At 39.1% G+C, this 14,550-nt stretch overlaps 1 protein-coding gene across 1 annotated transcript in view; it reads left to right on the forward strand.

The window, feature by feature from the left end:
• Positions 1 to 14,550, forward strand: part of NBAS (NBAS subunit of NRZ tethering complex) — a 317,777-nt gene that overhangs the window by 279,530 nt on the left and 23,697 nt on the right. The window contains exon 48 of the mRNA XM_077844072.1: positions 3,786 to 3,981. Within this exon, the coding sequence (XP_077700198.1) occupies positions 3,786 to 3,981 (196 nt within the window). The remainder of the gene's footprint in view (positions 1 to 3,785; positions 3,982 to 14,550) is intronic.

Here is a 14,550-nt window from a genome sequence, read left to right on the forward strand (position 1 = left end):
TTTCAAACCCACAGAAATGTTGCAAGGATAGAAAAAAGAATACTTGTATATTCTTCCCCTTGATTTGCCAGTTTGTTGCCCCTTTATCAAAATTTCTGTTCTCTGTCTCTGTGTATGTGTGTGCATGTGTTTTTGATGAGTCTTGAGAGTGGCTATGGATTTTAAAAACTCAGATTGAAGTGGAAATGTTAACCATTTTTGTAGCTGGAATCTTTAGGAGATGGTATCTAGGCAATGTCCTTGGCTAGCTTTTCCCACAGAGCTGCCTTTTATTTCTGTGTTGTCTTACTAAACACCAGTATTCACGTGGCTCTATGGTGAAGCTTGCCTAGAACATAGTTCTTTCAGAACATAGCACTTCTGCTCTGGGAGTGAGTTTTCCTAATTTTATTATGAGTTTAAAAGTATCAACCAGAAGTTAGAGCAGATGCCCCCAAAATGTCGTGTTAGCCACTGTACAATAAACTCAAATGTAAATGGAATCTAACTCTGTGTAATGACTTGGAAAACATAATCTTCTATATCACAGGAGTATCTGAATAATTATAATCTTCTGCCATAGTGTTCTGGAACATGCCCTGGTTTGGTTTGGTTTGGTTTGGTTTGGTAGCACTGTGAAGTTATTGATAAGGCATTAAGATCACCCAAGTTCAAAAACTGGCTCTTCTCCTTACTTTGTGACCTTGAACACTAGATCTTTTTGTGGCTGTTTCCTCATCTGCAGATTGGAGATGATAATAGAATACATGAAAGAGAGAAGGGATGAAATACATGAAGTGATGTAATTCAAAGCTCCTAGTAACTTCCATGAGTTACTGTTTTCATTCTTTTTCACCACATTCAAGTCTTGGGTAATCATTATACTTCCAGCTGCTCCTCATGAGACTCCAGCTTCTGCCCCTTCTGGCTCATTTTACCTGTTCCCCACTTGGCACCTGGGTGACAGGGTCAAAAAATCAGTTTCATATTATGTGAAATTGCTTTGAACTCCAGGCCAAAAATGTGCTTTAAACTCCTTTTCTCCTGAATTATACCTAATTGGACCCCTGTAGCCTTCACCAAAAAGGGCCTGAACCTGCCCCAGCCTGTATGCTTCTCTGATCACTTAACACGAATATGATATTTCAGTGCTCAGAAATCCCCCATCTTCTCGTTCCATACGAAGATCAAACGTCCTCAATAATAATGGTGGTTACTAATTGAAGCACTTAGTTGTATGTCTATTAATGTAGTATGTGCTTGAAGTTTATGATTTATGTGTTTGTTTAATTCTCAAAAGCTTTATGAGTAAGGGAGTGATATCCATCTCCAATTTACACATGAGGAACTGGGGCTCAGAACCATTAGGTGGCTTCTTGGTCAACGTCACATTGTTAGGAAGAGGTAAATCTGGGAGCTGACTCCGGGCCTGACAGCTGCAGAGCCCATGCTTTCCAAGCAAGAAGCTGCACTGCCTTTGCAGCCTTGGGTGCATGCTCTTGGCCATCCAGGTGAGGAATCTCTGCTAGCTACCCTGGTTCCATCTTCTTATCTACCACCTGGACATCTGTGCTTTAGTCTCTCCCTGAACATGCTCTGTCCTTTGAAATCCTTGTTTTTTGTTTTTTGTTTTTTTCTTTTGTTTTGTTTTTTTCCTTGCTCTTTTCTTTATCTGGATCATATTTTTCCACCTTCTCATTTACATACATCCCATTTGTCCTTTATGATCCTGTTCAAATGCCATGTCCTCTGTGAAGCCTTCCCTGATTCTACTCACTCTTCCTCCAAAATGATTGTTCATATTTACATACATTAGTAATTTGAATAATAGTCACTTTTAAAATTTTTCTGTACCATTATTCTTTGAAGGCAGGAATCCTACAATTATCATCCCTGTATCAAGCACGAACTTGTGCTTTGAGAATACCGGTGATAATCCTAATGATCATTATGCAGACAATGGTGTATCATTTATTAAGTAATTCCTCTGTGCTATGTACTGTGGCTAAGTACTTTATATACTTTTGTTGGTTTCAAAGAGTCCAAGAGACACATTCTCAAGACCTATGTCTACTTACTATAAATTGGGAATGATGACATTCATGATTTTTATCTGGAGTTGTTAGCACATGATGGGGCCAGGGTTCACAGTTCCATCACATTCCCCCAAAATACTTTTCCACTACATGATAATTTCTGCTTATTTTAGATTTCCAGGAAATATCAGTGGTGGTCTACTTTTCTTGCACCCCACTTTTGCCAGTTTTGATACATATAAAGCTAACAAGTGACTTCCTAATTTAGAAAATGCTTAAGCCTATTATGTATGGCATTTAATAATTTATTTAATTCCTAAATACAAGTAATGAATTGTCTTTTTAATTTGAATTTCCATGAAACTATATTGACAAGTGTATTACAGAATGTCTACTAACAGAAACACTCAGTGGTAATTGTCAAATTTTAAAGATTTCCTTTGGTCTTGTTAGGTTGTAGAATTTGAGACTTGGTATAAGTGAGTTATTGCTGGAATTTATTGCTGGAAGCCTCATGAGGATGTGATTACAGCAAAACCTATATGATTTGTGCTTTAGCACTGCTCTCTGGGGCCTTGTGCAAGTGAGGTATCTATATGAGACCTCTTAACAGTAATCAATAGTAATTCATTGACATCATCATCAAACCAGTTATTTTCCTGAGATGGCCCATTTGGGATTACAAGAGAGGAGAGATTCTAGTGTTAGATAGAAAGTTGTGCAAATAGTTCCTTCACAGTTCTTTAGTAACCATGCATTCATATTTTATCCTTAGGGTAGTATGAAACCTGATGCTCTAACCCCTTATTGAAATTCTATCAGAGAGAAAAGTGGTAGAAAGAACATTGACTTTGGGGTTGTATTGCACTATTCTACATGTCTGTGAGCATATCGTATCCCTTCGTTGAAGCCTATTTCCTCATCTATAAAAAGGAATTTACATGCACAGTGTAAGGACTGTAGTTACCAATATTGTATATTTGAAGAATACTAAGAGAGTAGATCTTAAAAATTCTAATCTCAAGAAAAAAATTGTCAGGTAATGAATGTGAACTAAACTTCTTGGTAACCATTCCACAATATGTACATATATCAAATCATTAACTTATGCACTTAGGGCAACCCTAGTGGCTTAGTGGTTTAGCGCTGCTTGCAGCCCGGGGTGTGATCCTGGAGACCCGGGATCGAGTCCCACATTGGGTTCGCTGCATGGAGCCTGCTTCTTCCTCTGCCTGTGTCTCTGCCTCTCTCTCTCTCTGTGTGTCTCTATGAATAAATAAATAAAATCTTTAAAAAAAAAGTTACACACTTAAACTTACACAATATTATATGTTAGTTATGTCTACAACTGAAAAAAAGTTTAAATAAAATGGAAATTATAATATCTACTTTGTGTAGTTATTGTCAACTAGTAGTAGTTTATATAAAACTTAGAATGATAATGATGCCTGGCTCTCATAACATAAACAGAAGTAAACTGTACTTCTTATTAAACTTTGCATAAGACATAGAGAGTAGCTAAGGATATAGTAATTATTTTTCATCTGCTTTATGTAACTCAGTGTGATACTGTGTAAAAATTATATTCATTTTACATAGTTTTTAAATATCTGATAGGGATTGTCTTAAGCCATTTAAAACCTAAATTTTTCTTCTCAAAAGGAAAAAAAAATTAATCACCTAACAAACAAGTCTTTGGGTCACATTTGATTACTGAAATTAAAAAAAAAAAAAGTTCCTATTTATTTAACCTTTGATCTTGCCCTTCAGAGAAGAGCTGGTTTCCTCTGAGGACCTGCTAGAGTGGCTGCGCCCTTTCTGTGCTGATGACTCCTGGCCCGTGACACCCCGAATTCAGGTGCTGCAGATTTTGGGACAGTCATTTAACCTGACAGAGGAGGATGGCAAGCTCCTTGTGTTCTTTAGAACAGAAGCCATTCTCAAAGCCACTTGGCCCCAGAGACAGGTAAGGGAGCATCCGACCGGTTACTGAATATTTTCCCTATTAAAAATAATTGGAGGTTATTTCCTTATTACTTTAAACTACCCTCCAGTGAATAATCAGCTTGGTAATGCAAGCTTTCCACTATGTTCTTCAATCCAGCTGTTTAGTAGTTAAATATGTACAACAGAATTGCTTCGGATTTGTCCATATGTTTGAATGTGTATGTGCACTGGAGGTTATATCTCATTCCCCTCACATGTGTGTATCATTTTTCTCTTCATAGGATATAGTCCGGATTCTTCACAGTATCAGTTAATTATCGCAGCTCTCTCTGTCCCTGGAGAAATGTGGATGGAAATGGAAATTCAGTATGCTGTTTAGCTAATTCATTTTTTTCATACTCTTCCCAGGCAGACAGGTGCCCTCCTCTCACTTCTGTATCTAGATCGATGATGTAGCACACACACAGGATCTGTTTCTCTATCCCATCCTTCAAGACTCACTCAGTCCGTCATCTCTCTGGAACCTTCCATGTCCATTTCAAACTCAACTTTGAATTCCACACATTTGAGCTTTAATTATGTATCATTATCATTACTATTAAAGTCTTGTCTCCCCACTACTGTAGAAACTCAGAAGTCCTGGAGGATGTGTCTTTTGAATTCCCCTAAGTGTGTTATGTACATACTCTGAGCTCAAATACTTGTTGATTGAGTAAATGGGAATTCTGATTCCTAAATCAAAGAAATATGGTGGCCATTGAAGTTTGGCTCGAACTCTAAATTGATGCATCCTAAAGACATAGGATGTAAGGATTAGTAATCTCAGTCAAGTGCATTAGCCTGCCAGAGTAGGCCATATGCCAGTAAAATAAGACTTCCCACATAATCTACTCTGCAAGAGTTTCCTGGAAGTCTGACTACACCTCAATTTACCTTCTAATTTTAAAGCTTTGCTTTATAATTAATATTTATGTTCTTATTACTACATTGAAAGAACTATAAATTTCTTTTTTTTAATGAATCCAGTATTAAGAATATCTTGAGACTCATCTCAGAACATCTTCATAATTATTATCTTATATATTCTTATTACCCTATGTGAGAGAAAGGGGTAAATACTATTACCTATTCTTTGGAGTTAGAGAATTTGAGATGCAGAAAAGATGGACTTACCAGAGATTCTCTAATCTGGCCAAATTGCTGAAATGGATTGTATGAAAAGTCACTGTTATCTGAATAATACTCTTTCTGAAGCCCCATGACTTTACCAACATATTTAGTCTCAACATTCTGCCTTGAATTACATTAAGAAGTCACTAACAGTCTTTTTAAAGAACAGTCTGTGAACACAAATGCAATAGACAATAAAAATATTCCAGGTCTCTGGTGTAGTCGATCTTAGAGGAATGCTGACAGGAAGGTTCATACAGTATCTCAGAGGAAAGCTCAGAATTAGGTTGTGTTATTTTTGCCATATGGAATCTTGGATTATGACTCATTCCAAAATAAACGAACATCCCTACCACTAGGTGCTGTTCTGATGGAACCTCCAGGTTACAAGTTCTCAACCTTGCTCAGTTTCCTCTTCCTTAATGGCCAGAGCCTGGTGGGACAACAAGGCCAGTTTCTGTTTGGAGCCTCACTTCATGTCCTGTCAGATTCATATACCAACAATATTACAAAACAACGTGGAGACCAGGGAAAGGGGAAAACATCCATCTTCTTTGTCATATTTAGAGAGTAGAACAGACACTTTGATATTTGGAGCAAAATGCCTCAGCAATAGTAGGAGTATAACCACTATTTCTTCTTTTAAGTTTTCCTTAGCTTTCCATATACCCAAAGAACATGTTTCAACTTTTATAGGATTCCAGTGATTTCTAGATACTTCTGAGATTTTAATTTCTTCATAGTGAAACATTTTCCAAAAATATGATCTAAGGGAGCTTAGCCTTTGTTAAGATTCCTTTCCCATGTACTTTTCTGAACTGACTGGACTGTTTCACTGAGCACAGCCTGGCTTTTCTCCTTCAAAGTCTGTGTGTAGATTCGGTAGTAGAAATACAGAAACTACCCTGTGGCTTAATTATGCCATTCATCTGTAGTCTTCTTCCCAAATAAATTAAGTCCGTGAGTGTCTCCTCCTCCTGTAAAAAGCAAGTATTCTGTGTCAGCCTGGCATTGCTGATTCAAATCTGTTTCAGAGAGCAAGTGACTTTGGTCAGGAAACTGCCTATAGTTGTAAATAACTGTTTGCTACATGGAAAATGAACACAGAAAATGTGTGGCTTACAGTGGAAATAGCAGCAACTTCTAGAATGTTACAGAATGGTGCCCAGAGTTTATGTTTGAGGTCTCTCCATTATTGTTTTTAAAAACCTGTGTTACTTTTCACTGGAGCATTAGGAAGATCAAGGCCTGATGGGCAAATCCTTTGTAAGCATAGGTCTTGGCCACCCTTCCTCCTCTGTTGCTTTATTGCCTCAGAGAAGATTCCAGAACTGGAGGAGATAGAGCTCATTGTCATTTCTTCCCACATACACTGAGGTCTTCCTCATCTCTATCCAAAACACCTAGAAGACCCCGAAATGTTGATTGCACCGGCTCACATGTTCTTTGTTCCCTATCCCTTTCTTCATTCTCAAAGGTAATATTAAGGGTAGAGACAGATTCTTACAGAGCAAAGATAAGAATAGATAATGATATTGCAATGTTCAATTACCAGAAAATGTAGGACTGCTACCTTTGCTGTGGCTGGTAATCCTCTTAGGCAGACTTTGCATACATCAAAGAGGGACTTAATATTTAATTATCCTCGAGGTGCCCGGAGTAGTGGCCCCACAAATCAGTGTGTTGCTGGGAAACCAGCCAGCTTCTGCAAAATTAAACACAGAATCTGTGGAGCCTGCTACCTCACTGGTTCTCAGAGAGACAGCAATTTCTATTCTAGTTTTCTCATGATTAGTTAACAGAATTAAAAATTCAGAGGCCCTCATTTTTCAACAGCTTGAGAGGCCTTTCTGCCCATTCCAGAAAAGTACCCTGGCATGGAGGACAGGGGAAAAGGGAGGGAGATGAGCTATGGGGGGAGGGGGAGAAGGGATGAATGTATGGTATTCATTCCCTTGATACAATTTATCTGAGTTTTTCAGGTTTTGTAATTTTCTAGTCAACTGGTGCATGAAAAATACGGGCCAAAATACTGATGTTTCCTCAAAAAATCACATACCCCTTCACTTTATTGTTTTTCCTCCTCTTATATAAAAGGACATGTGGTTTAGAGTTGCACCCTTTAAGTTTCATTCTGTCTGGATTTGTGGTTGTAAGTGATCACCAGAAAAAATTAATTTAAGAGAACTTTTTTTAAGTAGACTCCACGCCCAGTATGGAGCCCACGCATGGCTCAAGCTTACCCTGAGTTCAAGACCTGAGCTGAGATCAAGAGTTGGACTCTTAACCAACTGAGCTACCCAGACAGGCACCCCAGTTTAAGAAAAGTTATAATCTTATTACAAATTCATGCATTTTGCCTACTTTGAAACACACAAGGACATTTTAACTCTTCTGATCAGCGGCCAGACTGGCTTCATTTACCAGAACATTAATAAAATACACAATTTATCAGATCTCAGACAGTGAACAGAAGAACAGGTTTAGTTTAGTACACCAACCTAAATTTAGTACGCCAACTTAGATTTAGTTTCTTAACAAAGAATTTATTTTTACCTTAAATGTCTTCAAAGCTAAGACTCACTGCCGTAAATGATTTCTTAATCAAGTATAGGATAATATTTAATGTTAAAAATATATATGCCCACACATTTAAATTATCCATACATGTAATATATCTTTAATAGCTATGGAAACCAATTCCTGGAACCAGAGGAAACTTTCAAAAGCATGCCAGTTCGTTCCATAGTCACATTTTATAGAAAAGGACGTGATGTCCAGAAAGAAGAAGTTACTTTCTCTAATTTTAGTTTAAATGTCACCATTTCTAAAATGACTGCATCCTAAAGTAGGCCCCTAGTCACAGTCTATATCAGACCCTCTTTAGTTTTCTTGTAATCCTCACTATTGCTAAACTTCTCTCTTCCTGTCCATTATATGATGTCTTTCTTCCTCCATTAGAATATAAATGTCACAAGAAAAGGGCTCTTACAGACACTCAGTAAATATTTGTTGAATAAATGAATATTATTTTTTAAAAAAAAAACTTACTAAGGTCACCTTTAAAATGGCAAGGCCAGGACCCCAGAGTTCCAATCCATTCCTCTTGCCATAAGGGTTAGACCATGCTGCTTCTCTCTTAAATGCAAGCAAATTGATTTGCTTGGAATAATGGAAAGGTTCCCTTACAGAGTGGCCTGGTGCTTTTAGATTGATACTATTCTGTACTAACTTGCTGTACTTTGTTGACAGTGATTTCTGACCAGCCAGTATAAACATTTTTGTCTGGATGTAAGCAGGAGATCTGAAATGTTCTAATGGAGCTTGATTTTGATAATGCTCTAATGGAGCATCCTAAAATGATTAAAGCTAAGAGAGCATATGTGTTACTGGGTTCTACAAATACTTGGAAACCTTGGAAGGCCTCCCTTTATGAATAAGGGGTTTTTTCCTTTAAAGATTTTCTCTCTTGTCATGGTTATCATTGAGGGAAGAAGAAGGGACTGCGAAATGCATATTAAGTGCACATCACTACTTGTAATGCTTCGGACAGCCTTGCAAAGTTGTTCCCATTCTCTGTTTGAGATGAAGTCACATCGCCTAGTAAGGTCACCCAGCTTGTGAACGATAGTACTGGAGTTCAAACCCAGTAATGTCTGATCTCAAAGTCTGTGTTCCTGGCTCTATTACCACACTTCTTCCCATCTGCCAGGGAAAGATACTCAGCACTAACGTTTGGGTCGCGCTAGACTACATAAAGCATGCTCTGCTCATCTTCTCTTCTTTCTGCTGTGACTTCGCCTGGATTGAATGTGACTAGGCATGAGGAATGAGGAGTTTGATTGAGAAAACAGAAAGCATTGCTTTATCTCTTAGCATTTTTCACTGTCTGTATACAGAACGCTGTGTGTGTTCACTGCTGCTCAATCAGAACATTCTGAAAAAAGCTGTGCCTGATAACTGTTGTATGTGAAATATTCATTGAAGATTCTTCAAGCACAGATTATGCACCATTCACTGTGTTATACTCTAGGGATAGACAAAGAGACCAGGCAATTAGCGGTAGAGTGTTTGGGCTCTTCACACAGAACTACATTCAGATCCCAGTGTTACCGCTCATTCGCTCCGTGACCCTGGAGATGTTACTAACTCTCTTGTGATGGGATAATACATGTAAATCTCCAACTCTGGTCCAGGCAAATGGGCTCTGTTGGTGTGGGGACTCTGATCCAGTGGAGCACATAGATATATACTCAAAGAAGCAAATTCCCCAAAGACTGAAGAAGCTAAGGCAGATGTCTGCACAATGCATTGGGTTCCAGGAAGGGTATGTAGCCACTGCCTCCAGGAAAACCTGCTCTGAGGAGGGGAGTCTTTTTTTTTTTTTTTTTTTAAGATTTTATTTATTTATTCGTGAGAGACACATAGAGAGAGACAGAAGCAGAGACACAGGCAGAGGGAGAAGCAGGCTCCATGCAGGGAGCCCAACATGGGACTCGATCCTGGGACTCTAGGATCACGCCCTGGGCCGAAGGCAGGCATTAAACCGCTGAGTCACCCAGGGATCCCCGAGGAGGGGAGTCTTGAACTAAGTTCACAGCTGGGTGTCTGGAGTGAACGCAAGAGATGAAACTAGAAAGAAGCGGGTCAGACCCCTTCTGCCGTGCTGCGCAGGTTTCACTTTGACGGTGCTAAGCCCACAAGGAAGGGGGATGCCTGAGAAACTGCATGATCAGACGTGTGTTTTAGGAGAACCCCTCCGACCTCTGCCTGGACAGTGGGCAGGAGAGGTACCGGGCAGGGGACAGAGGCAGCAGTCAAGTTCCCCGAACTTGGCCCTGAAGCTGGTACCAGCTGTGAAGATAGAGGAGGGTAAAGAAAGCTGAAGATGTTATTACCAGGGGCCCCAGGGACTGCTTAGATGTGGGGGGACAAGAAACAGCCAGTGTCCCTCTGATGTTTGCTCAAGTCGCTAAGGACGAAGCGGCACCAGGAAAGAGCAGAGGACAAACCAGTTTTGTGGAGGAAGGCACTAAGTTCAGGGCTGTGTTTAAAATCTAAACGCGTTTGGGGAGTGGGGGCTGTGGGGTGAGATAGGGAGGCTCTGCTTACCCCTTCACTTCTTCATAGCCTTGTATTTGGCCTAGGTCACAGCGACCTCCTCCTTGGACACACGCCTGGGTTTAGTACACGTCACTGGGCAGGACTGCTTCCTCCATCCCAGGGGACACTCCTCCCGGGGTCAGGTCAGCCCAGGACCCACAGGGGCTTTTTTTGTGGCGGGACAGTCACATCCAGGGCCTCACGCCCACAGGCCCGAGAACCTCAGCAACCACACTGGTCACACTCCTAACCTCTCCTATAGCAGTGCTGTCTCCTCATTCCTTTTAAGAATTAGAAAAGTTGCAGTTCGACGGGAGAAGAGGCAGGAAACATTCCAGCATTTGGATGTTGGCGAGTGGTGAGAATATGGGGTAGCTGGGGATGACTTCCTCTCTTTTTTTCTTTCCACTTTTTGTTTGGAGGGAATTTCAGATTTACCCCCAAAATTGCCTAAATCATAGAGGCAGTATAGCCACTGACCAGCTCCTGTGGAAGGTAGAAATATGGTGATTAATTTTACTACATCAAGAGTAATCCTCTGCATGATGGTAATTGTTTTCCACTCGTGAAATATGTTTATGTGCACTAATACCTATTTCATATTCACAAATACCTGAAGGGAAAATAAGCCACATCGCCAGTGCCTCTGGGATTTCAGGAGGGCGCCTCAGTTTCAGGGAGCCCTGTTCACTCTCAGCGGGCCACAGAGAAATTTCAGGTTAAAGCTGTTTTCATCTGGGAATAGGTGACTCAGTCCATTTCTTCAAGGACAGTGACTCTGTCTGATAAGGAGGCTGCAGCTACTTGACAGATTAACTTGTACCAAGGGCCGAAGTCCCCTAATTCAATGAGGACAGAAGCATCGCTTTCAGAGACGAGAGAGAGATATCTTTATGTTCGAGTCACATTTGAATATTGCCCTTTAAAATCCTGTGACATTAGTTAGAGGTGTCTGGGTGGAATCGTCCCTAACTTGTAGGGTGCCTGTAAAATATTGGGCATTTTTACTCCCTCCCCCACTCCCTGGGGGAGAGAGAGAGAGAGAGAGGCGTATATTCTCTTTCACTGGAGAAAAGGGTAGAATCAAACAAAACGTAGAAGAAAAACTTGGGAGAAATTGCTAATTATTTTCACTCATCTCTAGAAGGCATGCCACGGAGCCATTCCAAATCGTGTGTTGTACAAATAAATGAGATTTTTAAAAGAGATGAACGTTAACCCATGATTCCATTATCCTAAAACAGCCATTGTTTTGTGTTCTTTTTCTGCCTTGTCTAATCTATAGACCTAATTCTTACTAGAAGAAATCACAACACACATCCAGCTTTCTGCTTTTTATATGTAGCTGTAACATAAAAATACCCATCATTTATTACGTCCCTACCACGTGCCAGTCACTTTGCTGGCTATCTTATTCACATTGTCTTATTTAATAATCACAACTATCATGTGATATGTGTTATCTTCGTCTTACAGAAGAGGCAGTTAAGCCTCAGAAAGGTCCAGTAATGTCTCCAAAGTATAATGTCTTTCATGTTGCTTTGATTTTATCAGCATTATTTTGAAAGCTGCATATTTAATCAAATGGCTTTTTTTTTTTTTTTTAAAGATTTTATGTATTCACGATAGACACACAGAGAGAGGCAAGGACATAGGCAGAGAGAGAGAGAAGCAGGCTCCCTGTGGGGAGCCGGATGTGGGACTCGATCCCAGGACCCTAAGATCACTCCCTGAGCTAAAGGCAGATGCTCAACCACTGAGCCACTCAGGCGTTCCTTAATCAAATGGCTTTTTATCATTACTTTACAGTCTCCTTAGTGAGGTGTGTTGAAGCTTTTGCCCAGCCACCCATAGTTTGTTCTTCCTCAAAGCTAAAATATGTTCTCTGGTCATTTCATTTTGTAGCTGTTTAGGCACATAGGTCAGTTCTCTGTACTCCTCACAGTTGCCTGAAGCATATTTAGATGCTGGCAGTGCATATTTTAATATGAACTGTGCACTTTCTGGAAGAGAGAATCTGATTCTTTCCTAGGTCTGCATTCATGTTCAGCCAGCACCTTGTTTTCAGATATTTTAGGGAACTTAAATTCCCATGGTATTAATACTGATCTGATGCTCCCACAACTTCTGTAGGCCTCTCAGACCTGTTGCTTTTGCTTTTATTGATTCAAAACAATACTTTTCCTCTTTAATTGTTTTCAGATAATTTGTCAGATTTATAACATTGCGATTTTCTTCAACTTTAGATTAATTTTTGTAGCCATGAATGAGTAGCATTACTAGTTGTGATATGAAAATATATTGGGCCAAAATGCGTGTCCTTTCTGTTTGAAGAAGTTTCTTTAGCCAGTCTTTAAGATGAAGGCTGTTAATGACAGATTCTTTTGGTTTTCCTTACCTGAGAATGTTTCATTTACCCTTTTTTTTCTAAAGGATAGTTTTACTGTATATGGAATTTATAGTTGACAGTTCTTTTAACACTTGAAAAATATTGTGCCACTTCTTTCTGGCTTTTGTGGTTTCAGATAAGCAATGGTTTCAGATAAGCAATGCCCTGTTATTAAAATTTTTCTTCTCTCTATAAGTAATGTATTGTTCTCTCTGGCCACTTTCAATATTTTTTTATGTGTCTAAATTTAGTTTTCAAGAGTTTAATTATGATGTTTCTGGGCATAGATTTCTTTGGGCTTACCCTGTTTGGGGTTAGCTCAGCTTCTTGAATCTGTAGATTAATATCTTCTACCAATTTTGGCAAGCTTTGAAATGTTATTTCCTAAAATACTCTCTAAACTCCACCTTCTTTCTCCCTTCCTTCTGGAACTCTGATGAGAGATGACCTTACCTGGGTTGTCTTGTATTTTTCAGTCGGGAGTCAGAACATGCTGAGTCTCAGGATCCTTCTATTGTATGAGGGGATACCAGACACTGTGCATATGTTGTTCCTGCACTCTTGAGGCCCCGAGCTAGTTAGTTTTTTATTTTTTTTCCACCTTTAAGAGTTCTTTGGTTGTCTCATTATTTCCAAAGTTTATAGTTGTGCTTAGTAGGGAGGAGTTGGGAAAAATAGGGTCAGAGCCATTTTGTTCAGGCTGGAAGTCCTTTGCATATGTTTATCTTCATGCAAAAATTCATTTTGAGTCTTGGTTACCTGATTTTATTATTTATTTATTTGTTTATTAAAGATTTTATTTATTCATGAGTGACACAGAGCGAGAGGTAGAGATATAGGCAGAGGGAGAAGCAGGCTCCCTGCAGGGAACCTGATGCGGGACTCGATTCCAGGACCCCAGGATCACAACTGAGCCCAAGACAGGCACTCAACCACTGAGCCACACAGGCACCCTCTAATTTTATTCTTAGAACCTTTTAGAATACGTTGAACAGGATGAGCTTACGTTATCTTGGTGAATTTAGATAAATTTAGATATTTTAATATGTAGACACAAATCCTAAATTAGCACTTGTATATCAAAGTATATAATGATTATCCAGCAAAGTATATTCTGTCTCATGGGTTAAAAAACACATACTCAAGTCCATTTTCAGGTCCATTTTTCTCCTCTTAATGTAAGGTGAGGCTTCTACAGCAATATTGGTAAAGAATTTAAAATTGCTTTCTTAAGAGCTGAACAACTTAAACATTTGAAACCCTTTAGATGGAGAGGGAGTGTACAGGTGTGCCTACCCAAAATGGATACTTGTTTAAATTTCTATTTTAAATATGAGGTCAGTAGTCTAAAAAGTAAGTTTTATAATACTTAAAATGGTTAATGAAGTTTCAGAAGAAAGTATTTCCTGATAAAGATACACTTTTAAAAAGTCTGTGGCTCCATGGTGGAGGCTCTGCATTTGGCTCAAGTCATGATCCCGGGATCCTGGGATCAAGTCCCGCATCAGATTCCCCACAGGGAGCCTGCTTCTCCCTCTGCCTATGTTGCTGCCTGTCTCTCTGTGACTCTCATGAATAAATAAATAAAATCTGAAAAAAAAAAAAGTCTGTGTATACATGAAGAAGGTGTTATACAAAGAAATTTATTGCTAAACACATTTTAAAAATGGAAACTGTTATTGGCACAATAATTTAAAAACAAACATATAAAGGTTTAATTTATAGGTTTTTTAAAGATCTTTCTCTCCCTTAGGATACGTTTCATGTCCTAAAAATTGACAAGCTGTTACAGTTTTTGAAAAGAAAGAAATCCAAATGATACTGAAAACAATCACTTTTTTCCTTATCTTTTCCTTTTCATGGTATGTGTTAAGTACAATCCATGTAAAGGAGAAACTACTTGTTATTAATTATGCAAGAGTTAAT

The sequence above is a fragment of the Canis aureus genome, chromosome 12 (genome assembly GCF_053574225.1).
Source record: "Canis aureus isolate CA01 chromosome 12, VMU_Caureus_v.1.0, whole genome shotgun sequence".
NCBI lineage: Eukaryota > Metazoa > Chordata > Mammalia > Carnivora > Canidae > Canis > Canis aureus.